The sequence below is a fragment of the Jaculus jaculus genome, chromosome 6 (assembly GCF_020740685.1).
Source record: "Jaculus jaculus isolate mJacJac1 chromosome 6, mJacJac1.mat.Y.cur, whole genome shotgun sequence".
NCBI lineage: Eukaryota > Metazoa > Chordata > Mammalia > Rodentia > Dipodidae > Jaculus > Jaculus jaculus.
Genome location: NC_059107.1, coordinates 100,456,332 through 100,473,919, shown reverse-complemented (window position 1 = coordinate 100,473,919; position 17,588 = coordinate 100,456,332). Strand labels below are relative to the sequence as shown.

General features: G+C 47.5%; 1 protein-coding gene across 1 annotated transcript; it reads left to right on the top strand.

The window, feature by feature from the left end:
- Positions 1–402: 402 nt before the first annotated feature.
- Positions 403–16,621, top strand: Sdr9c7 (short chain dehydrogenase/reductase family 9C member 7). The gene is made up of 4 exons (XM_004649993.2): positions 403–703; positions 6,235–6,493; positions 7,137–7,300; positions 16,341–16,621. The coding sequence occupies exons 1-4, from the start codon at positions 403–405 to the stop codon at positions 16,556–16,558; spliced, it is 942 nt and encodes a 313-aa protein (XP_004650050.1). The 3' UTR covers positions 16,559–16,621.
- The last annotated feature ends 967 nt before the right edge of the window (positions 16,622–17,588 follow it).

Genomic DNA, 17,588 nt, shown 5'->3' with positions numbered 1-17,588 from the left:
GGGTCTTCTCAAGGGAGCTCAGATCAGAGTTGAGCCTTCCTTGGCCCTCTGATACTACCAAGGTGAGCCACCTCCAGGATCCACACTGCTATGAGTTCTCCCATTTTTGACTCCTTGCTCATCCCAGTAGGGGTAGAGAGGATGTCACCAGGGCAGACACCTTGTCAGAAGTTTTCAGGCTTCAGGTTGAACTTGAATTTCTTGCTAATTTTCTGGGCTAATTGGTGTGGTGATGCATCCACCTATAAAATTACAGAGTGGCTCACCCATGGGCCCTGCATCTGTTGCAAACACCAAAAGCTCTCCTTCCCAGTGGGTTCCGGCAGGCTGCCTGCTGGCCTGAGAGCCAGCCCTCCCCGCTGTCCCCGAGCCCCTTCTTCTTGGTCATCAGCTCCGCTCGGGATGGCGGCTCTCACTGACTTCTCTTTTATGTACCGCTGGTTCAAGAACTGCAACCTGGTTCGTGACCTCTCAGAGAAATATGTCTTCATCACTGGCTGCGACTCGGGATTTGGGAAGCTGCTGGCAAAGCAGCTGGTTGAACGGGGCATGCGCGTACTCGCTGCTTGCCTGACTGAGGAGGGGGCCCAGAAACTTCAGCAGGAAACTTCCTACCGGCTGCAGACCATCCTCCTGGACGTCACCAAGACGGAGAGCATCAAGACAGCAGCCCAGTGGGTGAGGGACCAAGTGGGCGAGCAAGGTGGGGTGAACCGCATTCTCTGATGCTCTGTTTATATTCTCTCATTCTCTTTCTCCTTCCTCTTCCATCTCCTCTTCCCTCTTTTTCCCTCTCCTTGCTCCTTACAGCTCACCATGTGAGGGACCCTAATATCCAAGGGTGGGACAGATGATGTAGGTAATAGACTGGGGGGCTCTGGCACAGTTGAATCAGAACCTTGGCTTGGTTTGGCCTGTTCCCATGAGGAAGTGGTGTCCTGAAGAGGATTTCTCTAAGAATTTCAGAGATTCGGGGCAGAAGTGTCCTCTATGTCCAAACCTCTAAAGGTGGAGGTGCCTTTTGGAGTTCAGAACTCCTGCTATGGAAGGGCTCCTATAAAGTGCAGGCACATTTCTTGGAGCGGTTAGGCTAGGGGCAGGGACAAGGGAGCAGGGGGAAATTTCATGAGGAGGTCGCTTGCTGCTGTTGGCTGTGTCGGGCAGGGGGAGGCCAGTCTCTTCCTTGCATCATCACGGACAGTGATGCTTCCATCAGACAGGCAACTCCTATTTGGAAAAGAGCCTGTGTTCTGGGGCTGGACCGAGAATGTGCGGGGATCTGCCAAATGAACGTCCAGCACCCAGGATGTAGGTGCACGATAGCTTCATTCGGAAGCAGCCTCCTGGGGGAAGAGCTCACCCGCAGGGAAATGAAGCTAGGCCGCAGCCATGGCCGGGGACTTCAGAGCATTGGGGAGCCAGGCAGCAGCTCCTGGCTGTGTTGCTCCTTAGCAGTATTCAGTCCGCAAGAGACATTTACTCCTTTGACTTAGTTATTCTCTGTTTTCTTTACTAGAAGAAAGCTTCCTGGAAATAAGTCCTTTTGTCTTCTACTTACCAGTACCTAGCAAGCAGAGTAGCTGGCACCTAGAAAGGTGCCCGATAAATATTTGTTGAACGAGGCAGTTAATGAATAATTCAGCTAGGGTGACCCATTCTGAACCTCAGCCTGCTCCTGGCCCTCAGCCTCCAGTCGTTTGTGTTCATGACTTAACTGGGTGTATTAGTCTCTAGTTGCTGCTGTAACAAATGCACACAGATGCAGTGATTTAACCAATGCATATTTATGATCTTATATTTCCAGAGGAGAGAAGTCCAACCTCTGTGTCACTAGGCTAAAGCCAGGGCCTGAGCGCACTGGGCTCCTTTCGGGGTGGGGGTGGGGTGCTCTCGTGTAGATCTACTTCCTGGCCTTTTCCATCTTCTACAGGCTGCCTGCATTCCTTGGCACACAGCCTACTTCCTGTCCAGCTGGCTTGAGCCATGTCTTCTTCATGCTTTTTCTTTTTATATTTTATTTATTTGACAGAGAGGAGAGAGAGAGCGAGGCAGAGAGAGAGAGAGAGAGAGAGAGAGAGAGAGAGAGAGAGGGAGAGAGAGAGGGCACATCAGGGCCTCCAGCCACTGCAAACAAACTCCAGATGCATGCTCCACCTTGTGCCCTCTGGCTTACATGGGTCCCAGGGAATTAAACCTGGGTCCTTAGGCTTCACAGGCAAGTGCCTTAACTCTAAGCCATCTCTCCAGTCCCTTCTTCATGCTTTTTCTTTTATCTCTCTGGTTCTCAGGCTTCTGCCTTCTTCTAAAAGAAGGATATTGGTGGGCTGCCAAGATGGCTTAGTGGTTAAGGTGCTTGCCTGCAAAGCCAGAGGATCCAGCTTCAATTCTCCAGGACCCATGTAAGCCAGATGCACAAGGTGGTGCATGCATCTGGAGTTCATTTGCAGCAGCTGGAGCTGGCTCACCCATTCTCTCTCTCTGCCTCTTTTTCTTCCTCTCAAATAAATAAAAATAAGATATATATTTTTTTAATTTTTTGTTTATTTTTTATTTATTTGAGAACAACAGACAGAAAAAAAGAGACAGATATATATAGAGAGAGAATAGGTGCAGCAGGGCCTCCAGCCACTGCAAATGAACTCCAGATGCGTGCGCCCCCTTGTGCATCTGGCTAACATGGGTCCTGGGGAATTGAGCCTTGAACTGGGGTCCTTAAGCTTCACAGGCAAGCACTTAACCACTAAGCCATCTCTCCAGCCCATTAAAAAAATTTTTTTGTTTATTTTTTATTTATTTGAGAACAACAGACAGATATATATATATATAGATAGATAGATAGATAGATAGATAGATATAAATATAGATATAGATATAGATATTTTTAAAAATTTCAGCCAGGCATAGTGGCTCACACCTTCAATCCCAGCATTCGGGAGGCAGAGGTAGGATTGCTGTGAGTTTGAGGCCACCCTGAAAATACAGAGTTAATTCCAGGTCAGCCTGGGCTAGAGTGAGACCCTGCCTTGAAAAACCAAAATAATAATAATAATAATAATAATAATAATTTTTTTTTTCAAAAGGAGACTGGTGATTACACTGGGCTCACCAGGTGAACTTGGGATAATGTCCCCATCTTGATTCTCCCTTCCCATGTAACCTAACGTATTCACAGGTTTCCGTGATTTGACGGGTACATCTTTGGAGGCTCATTATTCTGCCTGTGCCACTGGGCAACATACTCGGTCCAAGAAGCACTGAGGATTGGATGAGGTGATCTACACCTACATCCTAGCCCTCAAGAGGCTGCAGTGGGAGGATCAAGAGTCCAGCCTGAGCTACGCAGCAAAATTCTGCCACAAATAAGAGCAAACAAACAAAGAGCATAGGGTGGGGGAGGGGCGACAGTGCTTGCATGCTTCTTTGTTGCCCTGTTACAGTCCTCGGACATGAGGTTGGCATAGCCCTACAACTGTTTGCCCTTCTCTGAATATTCCCTGATTATTCCTTGCAGGAAAACAAAGCCAAAAAGCCAATCCTATGTCCTCATTCCCCAGCGTATAGTGCATCCTCTTCCCAAGGCACTGGGGTGGCCGGAGCATGTGTGGCGTGACGTCTGCTCCTGTGTCCAGCACAGACCATGGAGTGTCAGGGTCTTTGGGTCTCAGGAGCCCCGTTTTGTCCTCTATAAGGCAAGAGAGCCCCTCTGGGTGGGAAGGTCCTAAGTCCTGCCTGACCGTCATTCTTCTGGAAGTCTCTCTCATTGGAAGAAGGCAGGAAAATAAAGGGGCATGACTTGGGTAGGGACCCCAGACCTAGGGGGGAGATGAGTCAGGATTGACGCTTGCATGGAGACCTGCCCTTAGGGGAACGTGCACTGGATTTTGAGTAGAGACACAGAGTATTTTGAGGGTGTTAACCAAGATGGGGGTTCTAGTAGGGGCAAGAGGAGGGTAGGGCTCATGGGATCCTCTGAAGAAGAAGAGACTTTTCACTACATTTTTTAAAACTTTTTAAAAAAATTTTTATTTATTTGAGAACAACAGACACAGAGAGAAAGACAGATAGAGGGAGAGAGAGAGAATGGGCGCGCCAGGGCTTCCAGCCTCTGCAAACGGACTCCAGACGCGTGCGCCCCCTTGTGCATCTGGCTAACGTGGGACCTGGGGAACCGAGCCTCGAACCGGGGTCCTTAGGCTTCACAGGCAAGCGCTTAACCGCTAAGCCATCTCTCCAGCCCATTTTATTTTTATTTATTTATTTGAGAGTGACAGAGAGAAAGAGGCAGGGAGAGAGAAAGAGAGAGAGAGAGAGAATGGGCGCACCAGGGCCTCCAGCCACTGCAAACGAACTCCAGACATGTGCGCCCCCTTGTGCAGGACGTGGGTCCTGGGGAATTGAGCCTCGAACTGGGTCCGTAGGCTTCACAGGCAAGCGCTTAACCGCTAAGCCATCTCTCCAGCCCTTCACTACATTTTTAACATCACCCTTACCGGGTGGAATTTTACTTGGAAGCTCAATGTATGAAACAAAGACTTAGCACGATGGTGCATGCCTTTAGTCCCAGCGTATGGGAGGCTAAGGTAGGACGATCACTGTGAGTTCAAGGCTACAGAGTGAGCTCCAAGTCAACCTGGGCTTCGGGGAGATCCTACTTCAAAAATAAAATTAAACTAAAACCAATGAAGGAGTGCATCTCCCACAGTGCTTTTCCCTAGCAGACTTGTGGAACAGGCTGGAAACATATGCCCAGCTGTCTGATGAAAAAAACTAAGGACCAGGGGCTGGAGAGATGGTTTAGCAGTCAAGACGCTTGCCTGTGAAGCCTAAGAACCCATGTTCCACTCTCCAGATCCTACTTAAGACAGATGCACAAGGTGAAGCACGCTGAAGGTCGCACATGCACGCAAGGTGTCACATGTGCCTGTAGTTCAATTACAGTGGCTGGATGCCCTGGTGCACCAGTTCTCTCTCTCTCATAAAAAAAAAAAAAAAAAAAAAAAAAAGTCCAGTCTGTTGGGCTTGTCTAAAAAAAAAAAAAAAAAATCTAAAAAATGAAACAAACAACTAAAAACAAACCCAAGGCCCAGGGAAGGAAGTGACCTATCCAAGGCTGGGGCCAGAACCAGAACCAGTCCTAGAACTTGAGGTTCCCCAACCCTGAGGCCCTGCGGAGCTAGGTTATCAAACCTAGCGTTGTTTATTTCCATCTAACCCTACCCAAATTAAGGGAATGCCTTATCATGTTTCTTTTCTTTCTTTTTTCTTTTTTTTTTTTTTCGAGATAGGGTCTCAATCTAGTCCAGGCTGACCTGGAATTCACTATGTAGTCTAAGGGTGGCCTTGAACTCATGGTGATCCTCCTGCCTCTGCCTCCCAAGTGCTAGGATTAAATACGTGCACCACTACACAGGGCACATTTTTCTGTTTTTAAAAAAATATTTTATTTTAGTTTATTTATTTGAGAGAGAGAGAGAGGGAAAATAGGCATGCCAGGGCCTCCAGCCATTGCAAACAAACTCCAGATGCATGCCCCACCTTGTGCATCTGGCTTACAGGGGTCTTGGAGAATCAAACCAGGTCCTTTGGCTTTGCAGGCACGTGCCTTAACCGCTAAGCCATCTCTCCAGCCCCCATATTTTTCCATAGGTATTTTGTTTCAATGTTTCATGCATTTATTTATAAGTGTTATTATTTCCTTTCTGGCCTGTGAGTTCTTTGTACAGTAAGATCCTGTTTTGTGCACTTTATGTTACCTTGCTCTTACTGGCACAGAGTAGACACACGAATGAATACGCAATATGTGAATGAGTGAGTTGCGATAGGAGGATTAAGTAAATGAGCTGATTTTGGTATCAGTGAAATGGAGTTGGTTATATGTAGGTGACTAGAGAAAGGGGAGAATGCATGATTGGTGAGGGAATTCACCATTAATTAGCTGATACGAAAATGGTATCTCTTGTCCCAAATCTAATATCTTAGCTGCTGTTAGCTGTCAGCTAGTAGACCATGTGGATCAGAAAATTGTGGCCTGTCAGGGAACACTTGATTGTGAAAGCACACCCTCCTTCAGTTTACTATGGCTCCCAGCGCTGTCCCAAGACATGCCATCCTTGTGTGTGTACCTATGCTCAGCCATTATTGGCGACCTAAGCTGGTGGGTCATGGGTCTGGGTGCTTTCCCTGAGGTGCTGCTCATTCCTGTGTGATTCTGTCTCCTTCTCTCTCTCACCCCAGGCCTCTGGGCCCTAGTGAACAATGCTGGTGTGGGCTTGCCCAGTGGTCCCAACGAGTGGCTGACTAAGGAGGACTTTGTGAAGGTGATCAACGTGAACCTGGTAGGACTGATCGAAGTCACCCTCCATATGCTGCCTATGGTGAAGAAAGCCCGGGGCAGAGTGGTCAACATGTCCAGCTCTGGTGGTCGTGTGGCTGTCATCGGTGGTGGCTACTGCGTATCCAAGTTTGGAGTTGAGGCCTTCTCTGACAGCATCAGGTGACTGGGCCCTGGCACCAAACTTTTCTAGGTGGGAGTATTGGGAGTTCTGCCTGAAGAAGAGAGAGCTGGGGGTGACAGTATGTGGGCAGGAAAGTTCTGGAGAGAAGCAGCTAAAATAGCAGCTAGAATCTCTCCCCGCAACCAAGAGAAGGGATGAGGAAAAGAATTGGGATGAGGATAGGAGATATGAGGTGGGTTTTTCCCTTGAGTAGGTCCAGAATAAGGGAAACCCTGTTGGGTTGGGGAGGGTGAGATGGAGAGAGAAAATGAATCCCAAAATAAACACAGGAGCCTGGGGTAGGAGCTCACCTTGGGAGACCCTTACAGGACAGCTCCCCTCACTCCTTTGGTCATCTGAGCATTTGGTATGGTGCTGAGTGGGAAGGACCTGATGGGAGGCAAGACCTTGGCCTAGATTCAACACTGGCTTTCTGCTGGGTCTGCCTAGTTCAAATTCCCTAGAGACTGCTGGACCAGCTTAGAAAAAGGCCACATCCCTAAGGAATGCTCCTTTGCATGAAAGCAATACTTAGGCTAGCTACCAGGGCAGGAGGACTACCTCCATGTTCCTGTAGAGAGACACGTCTCCAAAGATGCCTATCATTATGAGGCAAGACCAAGTGCAACTCTAATTGCCCAGGCGCGAGCTCCACTTCTTTGGAGTGAAGGTCAGCATCATTGAGCCGGGGAACTACCGGACATCTATTCTGGGCCACCAGGGCATGGAGACACACCTGAAGAAGCTATGGGATCGGCTGCCTCAGGAGACCCGGGATAGCTACGGAGAGGAGTACTTTCGCATCTGTGAGTCCCCTGGCGGGAGTGGGCTCTCTGAAAAGGACAGAGCGCTTGGCTTGTGTGCACGAGAGAGAGAGAGAGAGAGAGAGAGAGAGAGAGAGGGAGAGAGCGAGCGAGCGAGCGCATTGGTGCACCAGGGCCTCAGCCACTGCTGTCGAACTGCAGACGCTTGCAACACCTAGTGGGCAGGTGCGACCTTGCTCTTGCCTCATCTGTGTGCGTCTGGCTAACGTGGGATCTGGAGAGTGGAACATGGGTCCTTGGGATTCATAGGCAAGCGCCTTAACCACTAAGCCATCTCTCCAGCCCTGCTTTTAGTTTTAAATGAGTCAGTGGCTCAGAGAGACTCGGGGCCTAAGGTCATACAGCAAGTGGCAAGGCTGGGGTTTAAGAATAAAACCCAAGTGCTGGGCATAGTGGCACACACCTTTAATCTAGGCACTTTAAAGGCAGAGGTGAGAAGATTGCCTTGAGGTCGAGGCCAGCCTGGAGCTACAGGGTAAGTTCCAAGTCAATCAATCTGGGCTAGAGTGAGACCTTACCTCCCCCACCCAAATAAATAAATAAATAAATAAGAAAGAAAGGAAAAAGAAAAGAAGGGAGGGAAGGAGAAGGGAGGAAGGGAATGAGGAAAAGAACAAAACACAAGTGGCAAAACCATAACTGCTGGGGAGGCAGAGGTGTCCGGAGAGATGTCCAGTTGTCCAGGACTTGCCCTCAAGCATCGTGTGCAGGTGAAGAAGCTCCGAGATGAGTGTGTCCATGAGCACACCTGCCGGACCCAGGCTGCCTTTTCATTTGCTCTTGGGACAGGGCCTTACTCAGCCCAGGCTGGCCTTTCTTCCTCCCAGGTGCTGAGATTACAGGCATGATCCACCACGCCCAGCTTCACTGGACTTTTCAGCCTCAATTTTCTCATCTGTAAATGGAGCTTAAAGATAGTCCTACCTCACAGGGTTGCTATGAGGATTAATATGTGTGGTATCATTTGCCTGAAGTCATTGTTAATGAGGAAAAGAAGAACACAGGTACTAAGGGGGGGGTCCCTGGACAGCTCTCTTTCTCTCTCGGAGCTAATGGGTTCTTGTGACCCCTCGAGTGCTTTGGAGGGTGGAGGAAGGGTGTCTTAGCTGTTGACAGTGTTACTCAAATCGCGTGTAGTTCCTTCAGTTTGGGGACGAATGGAGCCCCGGCCATGGGGAGCTTGAGGAGGCATAGCCCGAAGGGGCCGTGAAGGAGGAATCGCCAGGTGGCACACATTTCCTGATAGGAGAAAGAAGGGCCATTGTGAGAACCAGAGGGCCTCACATTTCTCTGGAGGATCCAATCTGGAAACTGAGTCAGTTAGTTTCAGGAAGGAGGAACCGTGAGATTTCCCGGGAGTCTCCTTGTGACAGCTCCAAGGATCTACAGGGAGGACATCCCCTAAGATCCTCCTCTGGAGCTGCCCTGGTTTGCTGATAGAAGCAGGCTGTGGCACGATTAGCTAGTGTGACCTCCAACAATCGCCTGCTGAGGAAAGCGAGGCTGGCTCTATGTTGACTCATGAGGTTTCCATCTGTCCTGGATGAAGAGCCACCACTTAGCCTTGCTCTGCTTCCTCCCGGCCTGGCTGCTCTAGTCCCGTGATGCCAAGAGTCAGTTCCTGGTCATGTTTCAGCTGGTACAAGTAGGCTGTCTGTTTATGGCCATACTGCCCTGAATGCACCTCCTCTCGTCTGCTAAGCAGGGTCAGGCCTGGTTAGTACTTGGTGGGAGTATTAGGCTGCTGGGGTGCAGATTTCAGTTGGCTTTGCCTTGGGCAAGTGATTTCGCCTCCCAATTTTCTCACTTGCAGCGAGTTATGAAGATTAAATGAGTACACATATATACTCACTTGCCCAGTGAGTCCTCCCAGATACAATGGGAATTCAAAGTTTGCGATTAGTGTCATTATCTTCCCTCCATTTCTCCATTCCACTGGCGTCTACAAGCTGTAAGGTCATATACTGCAGAGTCTTAAGTAATACTTACCCGGCTGGGTGTGGCGGCATATGCCTGTAATCTCAGCACTCAAGAGAGTAAGGCAAGAGGCCAGTTTGAACTACATAGTGAATCTGAGGCTAGCTTGAGTTACGTAGCGAATTCAAGGCCAGCCTGGGCTACATAGCAAGAACTTGTTTCAACAACAAAAACAAAAATTATCCAAAATCCAAAGTGGTAAATTTTTAGAATATACCCAGAAAGACTGGCTGAATACATTAGGCAGTTTTCTGTTACTATAAAAAATTCCTAGCCAAGCCGGGTGTGGTGGCTCACACCTTTAATCCCAGCACTCGGGAGGCAGAGGTAGGAGAATCGCCGTGAGTTCAAGGCCACCCTGAGACTACAGAGTTAATTAAAGGTCAGCCTGGACAAGAGTGAGACCCTACCTCGAAATACAAAAAAAAAAAAAAAAAAAAAAATCCTAGCCAGGCGTGGTGGCGCACACCTTTAATCCCATCACTGGGGAGGAAGAGGTGGGAGGATCCCCATGAGTTCGAGGCCACCCTGAGAATACATAGTGAATTCCAGGTCAGCCTGAGCTAGATAGAGTGAGACCCTGCCTCAAAAAAAAAAAAAAAAAAAATCCTGAGATAACCAACTTATGATGTGAAAAGATGTATTTTGACCTGTGTTTTAGAATTTTCAGTCCTTAGTTGGCCCTGTTGCTGCTTTGGGCCTGTGGCAGTGCATGCCAGGAATCTGTGGTAGCGTACAACTGTTTACCTCCTGGTTGGGAAGAAGAGAAGAAGAGGAAGGGGTTGGGGGCCCATAGTCCCTAAGGACCTCCCACTAGGCCCTGCCTCATAAAGTTTACCACTTCCCAAAGACACCAAGCTGGGTATCAAGCCTGTAGCCTATGCGCCTTTGGAGAAAATGCAAGAGGCAAACTAGAACAATCATTCTCTCACTGTTTGTTAGGACTAAACGAAAGGATCTTAGAATGAGCTTAGGAAATGGTAGGGGCTGTTCTTACCATCACTGTCAAGAGCATGAAAGGGACTGTGCTAATGGCCATGAACCAAGGAATGTGGGGGCCTTTTTTTTTTAAAGTTTTTATTTTCATTTATTTATTAGAGACAGAGAGAAGGAGGAGAGAGAGAGAGAGAGAGAGAGAGAGAGAGAGAGAATGGGAGTGCCAGGGCCTCCAGCCACTGCAAACGAACTCCAGACGCATGTGCCACCTTGTGCATCTGGCTGACGTGGGACCTGGAGAATCGAACCTGGGTCCTTAGGCTTTGCTGGCAAGCGCCTTAACTGCTAAGCCATCTCTCCATCCCAACTGGGGAGCTTTTTAAGTTGCTCTGAAATAGCTGGTGACATTCATAGGCTCTGGGGAGCATTAAAAAAAAATTTTTTTTTGTTTTTTGTTTTTTCGAGGTAGGGTTTCACTGTAGCCCAGGCTGACCTGGAATTCACTATGGAGTCTCAGGGTGGCCTCGAACTCATGGCAATCCTCCCACCTCTGCCTCCCGAGTGCTGGGATTAAAGGCATGAGCCACCACGCCTGGCTTAAAAATTTTTTTGTTTTGTTTTTATTTATTTATTTGGGAGTGACAGACAGAGAGAACATGGCAGAGAGAGAGAGAGAGAGAATGGATGTGCCAGGGCTCCCGCCACTACAAACGAACTCCAGACATGTGTGCCCCCTTGTACATCTGGCTAACGTGGGTCTTGGGAAATCAAGCCTCTAACCGGGGTCCTTAGGCTTCACAGGCAAGCTCTTAACTGCTAAACCATTTCTCCAGCCCTTTGGGGAGCATTTTTGAGCTTTATTTTTGCTTATTTGAGAGAGAGAGAGAGAGAGAGAGAGAAAGAGGCAGAGACAGTGAGAGAGAGAATGGGCACACCAGGGCCTCCTGCTACTGCAGACAAACTCCGGATGTATGTGCACTTTCTTCATCTGGCTTTGCATGGGTCCTTGGGAATCAAACCTGGGCCATCAGGCTTTGCAAGCAAGCACCTTTAACATGGAACCATCTCTCCAGCCCCTTTGTAACATTTTATTGACAACTTCCATACATACAGATACTATACCATGATCATAATCCCCTCCTACCATGTTCCCTTTTCCCCCTCTCTAATCCCCTCTCCACTAAATTCCTTCTTATTTCCAACTAGTCTCTCTTCTCTTTTGAGTCATCAGTTTTTAAAAAAGATATATTTTATTTAGCCGGGCATGGTAAGTGCACACCTTTAATCCCAGCACTCGGGAGGCAGAGGTAGGAGGATTGCCGTGAGTTCAAGGCCAGCCTGAGACTCCATAGTGAATTCCAGGTCAGTCTGGGCTAGAGTGAAACCTTACCTCAAAAACCAAATATATATATATATATATATATACATATATATTTAATAAATTATATATATATAATTTATTTATATATAAATTATATAGAGAGAGACAGAGAGAGAGAGAGAGAGAATAGGAGTGCCAGGGCCTCCAGCCACTGCAAATGAACTCCAGACGCATGTGCCTCCCTGTGCATCTGGCTTACATGGGTCCTGTGGAATCGAACCAAGGTCCTTTGGCTTTGCAGGCAAAAACCTTAACCACTATGCAATCTTCTCCAGCCCTGAGTCATCATTTTTTTTCTCCTATTATGTAGGTCTTGTGCAGGCAGCATCAGCCACTCTGAGGTCATGAATACCATGGCCACTTTGTGTCTGGAAGACAATAATGTAAGCAGTCCGCCCCTTCCTTTGGATTTTACATTCTTTGTGATAGAGATGTCTCAGTGCTGAACTGTCAATTCTCAGCACTTTGGTGAGTTTTGAGTCACCCCAGTGGCCAGTGCCATCAGAACAGAGAAGCTGGGACCCAGATTTCTTTTTTAAAAATTTATTTACTAGGGCTGGAGAGATGGCTTAACTGTTAAGGTGCTTGCCTGCAAAGCCAAAAGACCCAGGTTCGATTCCCCAGGACCCATGTAAGCCAGATGAACAAGGAAGGTGGAGCATGCATTTGTAGTTCATTTGCAGTGGTTGGAGGCCCTGGCATGACAATTCTCTCTCACTCTTGTGCTCTCTTTCTCTCTCTCTCTTTTCCTCCCTCAAATAAATAAACAACAAAATGTTTTAAAAAACAGAAAAAAATATTTAATTTATTTAAGAGAGAGAGAGAGAGTATGTGTGTGTTTATGGGCATGTCAGGCCCTCTTGCCAGTACAAACAAAGTCCAGATGCATGTGCCACTTTGTACATCTGGCTATACATGGGAACTGGGCAGTTAAAACCTGATAATTCGTTTTTTTGTTTTGTTTTGAGTCAAGTCCAACAGACTAGTCTTTTTTAAAAATAATTTTTTTGTTCATTTTTATTTATTTATTTGAGAGCGACAGAGAAAGAGTGAGAGAGAGAGAGAGAATGGGCGCGCCAGGGTCTCTAGCTACTGCAAACGTACTCCAGATGCGTGCATCCCCTTGTCATCTGGCTAACGTGGGTCCTGGGGAATCAAGCCTTGAACCAGGGTCCTTAGGTTTCACAGGCAAGTGCTTAACCACTAAGCCATCTCTCCAGCTGAAGACTGGCCTTTAAAAAAAAATGTATATATATATATATATATATATATATATATATATACACACACACACACACACACACACACACACACGAGAGAGAGAGATAACTGGTGCACCAGGGCCTCTAGGCACTGCAGTCAAACTCCATATGCATGTACCCCTTTGTGCACATGTGCAACATTGCATGCTTGCATCACCGTGCATCTGGTTTACATGGGACCTGGAGAGTCGAACATGGGTTCTTAGGCTTTGCAGGCAAGCTCCTTAACCACTAAGCCATCTCTGCAGCCCACAATTAGGTATTGCAAGAAAGCACCTTTAACCACTGAGCTATCTCCAAGCCCCAGGGCCCAGATTCTTGAGGTCATTTAAAATTATATCCTGTAGAGAACTGAAAATGGAGCATTCTCAAGTTACCACTCAAAGTCACTGGAGCAGGCCCATGAATAGTGAGTGTGGTCTTGCCTGGGGCCAAGCTACCGCTAGATGGGTTAAGGAGAATCTGGGGAGAGGCACAACCATTGGCCTTATTTTTTTGCCTCCTCTTTATGTTGGTGGGAGATCATCAAAATTTTCCCTCTTAGTACCCCATCCCTATTTCTTCTTAGGGGCTCCCTGCATAAAGCCTAGGATCTGTCCCTAGCAAAGAAAAGAACAGAAACTCAAATATTGGGGCCAAAGTGCCAAAGTCTGGATACTGATACCTTCTAGAACAAAGACACTCCTTCCCAGGGACTCAAAACCAAAGTGCATGCTCTTTTGGGGCTATTTAGTAGGATGACGGGGATGGGTGGGAACTTCTGAGGCTCTTCCTACTCCATGCAATATAGAACAATGAAAGAATGTGCCCCATCCCGTCTCTCGCCTGAGTACCATCTTCCAGCCCCACTGCCTGTGAGTCCTTCACTACCTTCCAGGATCCAGTGCCCAAACCATCTCCGCCTCCTCAGCCCACACAGGTGCCTCTGCCTCTGAGGGAGTGTGCAGGGCTCTGGGCACCCAGAGGGCAACGTCACACTTGCCTTGTTGGAGGAGGCCTTGTACCAGATGCAAGGTTGGAGGCTTCCTCTGGGAGGTTGTCACTAGCAGCCTGCCTTTAAATAAACGTGGCACTTTGGGAAACTCTGAAATGTAGCTGGGCTTTCCCGCCAAAACAGTTTTCTCACCAGGAAGCAGCAAGGGATTTTTTAGAGTGTTGGGTAATGGGCACTTCAATGCCACTGCCCAGTCCTCACCAAGTACCCATAAGGGTCCTGGCAGCGGTGTTCAATGCCTTGCCTGCTTGGACCAGGCTGTTGTCAAGAAAGTTTGCTCATTGTCTGTTTTCCAGACTCCTGTGTCACACACTTGAGAGTCTGCCTTGCAAGCTCAGTTTCTTTGGAGTCTTTGGGACTCACAGAAGTCTGAACCACCAAGCCCCGGGAGTCCTGGGGGAGGGGTACGGCCAGGTGTCAGTATGGTCTCTCTCCTACTTATGTTGTGAGTCCAAGCAAGTTGGAACCACCCAGATGTCCATCTGGGTCTCCACACCGGTGTGCATAATATAAGCAGAAGAACAAGCCCTCAAGGTTGCTGTCTGCCCGGGTCATCTAGTTCCACAATGACCTTATGACCAAGGCAGAGGCAGGATTACTAATGTTTTTAGGATTCCTGTTTTTTTTTTTTCCCCCTTTTATTTTATTTTTTTATTTGAGAGAGAGAGAGAGAATGAGCACTCCAGCCATTGTAAACGAACTCCAGACACATGTGCCACCTTGTGCACCTGGCTTTACGTGGGTCCTGGGGAATCCAGCCTGGGCCCTTTGGCTTTGCAGGCAACCGTCTTAACCACTAAGCCATCTCTCCATCCCAGGATTACTGTTTTTAATAACTTTATTTTCTGCATGCTTTTGTAGAAAATTGGGAACCCTAAGAAGCATATAGGAGAAAAATAAATAAGTAGGTAGCAACAGTCATGGACCCCAGGCAGCATTTTTATTTATTTTCAATCCTTCTATGCAAAGATGTACCATGTCTATCCTGTCTTTCCCTATCCTTTACTCTGCTATTAATCATTATTATGGTTGGATCTGAAATGTCCCCCAAGGGCTCACATATTAAAGCTTGGTCCCAACAGAGCACTGTTCAGAGGCGGGGCTTTGGCAAAGAGATTAGATAATGAGGGCTCTTGAGTTATCAGTTGATTTAAAAGGCTGAGGGTATTGCTCAGTGGCAGCAAGCTTGCCTAGAATGCATGAGGCTTGCAGAACTACAGCAAAAAAAAGAGGGGAAAGAAAGAAGGGAGGGAGGGAGTGAGGAAGAGAGGGAAGGAGGAAAAGAGGAGAATAAAAAGGGGAGAAAAGTCAGTTCATACTAAGTAGCTCATACTAGAGGTTTTGAGGCCTGCCTGGGCTATGTAGTTAATTCCAGGCCAACCTGGACTGCAGTGAGACTGTCTCCAAAACGAACACACAAAAATAAGAAAAAGGACTACTCTACTGATGGTTCATAATTTAATGGGCTTTGGCAGTGACTCAAACATAGGCAGGTCCTAGTTAAATGGAGTGGGTCCTTGGGAACACGCCCTTTGAGATGATTTTGCCTCTGGCCCCTCTTTCCCAGCCACCATGGGGTAAGTTTTCAGTGCAAGCCATGGTGTTTGGCATCAAAACAGCCCCAGGATAACAGAGCCAATGACCATGGATTGAAACCATAAGTAAAAATAAATGCTTTTGCTAAGTTGTTCTCAGGTATTTTGACAGAAATGTGACAAAAATGTGGCAATCATCTAGTGCTATTCTCCAGGGCACATATCACCACCCCTGTCTTACAGATAATGAAAGTTTATGATGCAGGTCAGATAACGACCACACAGCCATAGAAGAACTGGGCCCGGCTCCTTTCATTGCTCGTTTAATGAAATAGTAAGAATTCAGTGCACAAAAGAAAGAGAAATAAAGTTAGTATAATGAGCTTTTAAATGGGTGTTTGCGTGAGGGACAGCCTGCATAGTGTAGCAGACCTGCTTGAAATGCTGAATCAGGGATCTGATAGACAGGCAGCCTGGATGGGATTCAGGAAAAAGAAAAAGCCACAAAAACAATAACAACCTTTTTTTTGTTTTGTTTTGTTTTGTTTTTCGAGGCAGGGTGTCCCTCGAGCTCAGGCTGACCTGGAATTCATTATGTAGTTTCAGGGTGGCCTCGAACTCACAGCAATCCTCCTACCTCTGCCTCCCAAGTGCTGGGATTAAAGGCATGTGCCACCATGCCCAGCAACAACATTTTTTTGTTGTTGTTTCTTTGTTTTGTTTTTGTTTTTCGAGCTAGGGTCTCACTCTAGCTCAGGCTGACCTGGAATTCACTATGTAGTCTCAGGGTGGCCTCGAACTCACGGCCGTCCTCCTACCTCTGTCTCCCGAGTGCTGAGATTAAATGCGTGCGCCACCACACCCAGTTTAACAACATTTTTATGAAGAATAATAAATGTTTCTTCTTCCCATTGCTACCTTGCACGCCTTCAAACAGATTCTGACAAGTTGACAAACATGATGCGACTGGCCGAGCCAAGAATCAGCGACGTCACCAACAGCATGGAGCATGCCGTTGTCTCCCGGAGTCCCCGCATCCGCTACAACCCTGGCCTGGATGTCAAGCTGCTCTACCTTCCCTTGGCTAAACTGCCCACTGCTGTGACGGATTTCATACTGAGCCGATACTTGCCAAGGCCAGCGGACAGTGTCTGAGCTAGAGAGCTCCAGGGGCGGTTGGTGGGGTATAATGGAGGGGAGCAAATGACCATGGGATCACAAGAGGTGTTATCATATGTCCCTGGGGGCAAGGGACACTATGCCCAGCCTCCACCCACTGCTGGCTTATGTTTCTCCCCATCTTCTGGGTGGGCGCGGGCCCAGGAGCCTCTGCAGCTTTAGAGGTCTGTAGCATGGCTCAAAGGACATCTATCACCCAGGCAGGACACAATTTTTCCTAGACCTGGAAAAATCCAGAGGAAAAGTGACTTTTGCTGAATCCCAAACTGTCATGGCGTCTGTAAAAGCCATGGGATTATCTAGGCCATGGGGGAATCGTAGCCCTTCCCACAGGTCTTCATACACACAATCCATCTTAAAGTATGGAGAATGGTGTAAAATAGCCTCTTTCTTTATACTTCTCTATGCATAGGGGCTCAGGATCCACATAACATTCATTTATTTAATCACCATTGATTCATTCTCAAGTGTCTATAATTGCTCACTACCTGCCAGGCCCTGTGAAGTTTCCGGCAGTGGGGGGGGGGGTTGTGGGGGGGTATGAAGATAATGGCATCATGGTCTTTTTTTTTTTTAATTGTTCATTTTGTGTTTTATTTTAACACAACTTCTAGCAACAGGGAAAGTGATAAGAAGGGCAGAAATTAGAAAATGAGTATTTGAAGGGCCTTGAAGTAATCATGCAGTTGTTCCCAAACTTTGGTTATACATCATAATTACTCAGTTAACTAAAGATATATATGAAGCCTGGCATGGTGGCACATACCTTTAATTTCAGCTCTTGGGAGGCAGAGGTAGAAGAATCACTGTGCGTTTGAAGCCAGCCTGGGGCTACAGAGTGAGTTCGAGGTCAGCCTGGGCTAGAGTGAGTCTACCTTGAAAAACTTAAAAAAAAGAAGAAGAAGAAACATGGAAGCGAGATATGGCTGTTGATGGCTGTAATCCTAGTCCTTAGGAGGCTGAGACAGGAAAGATACTGTGGGTTCAAGGTCAGCCTGGGCTACAA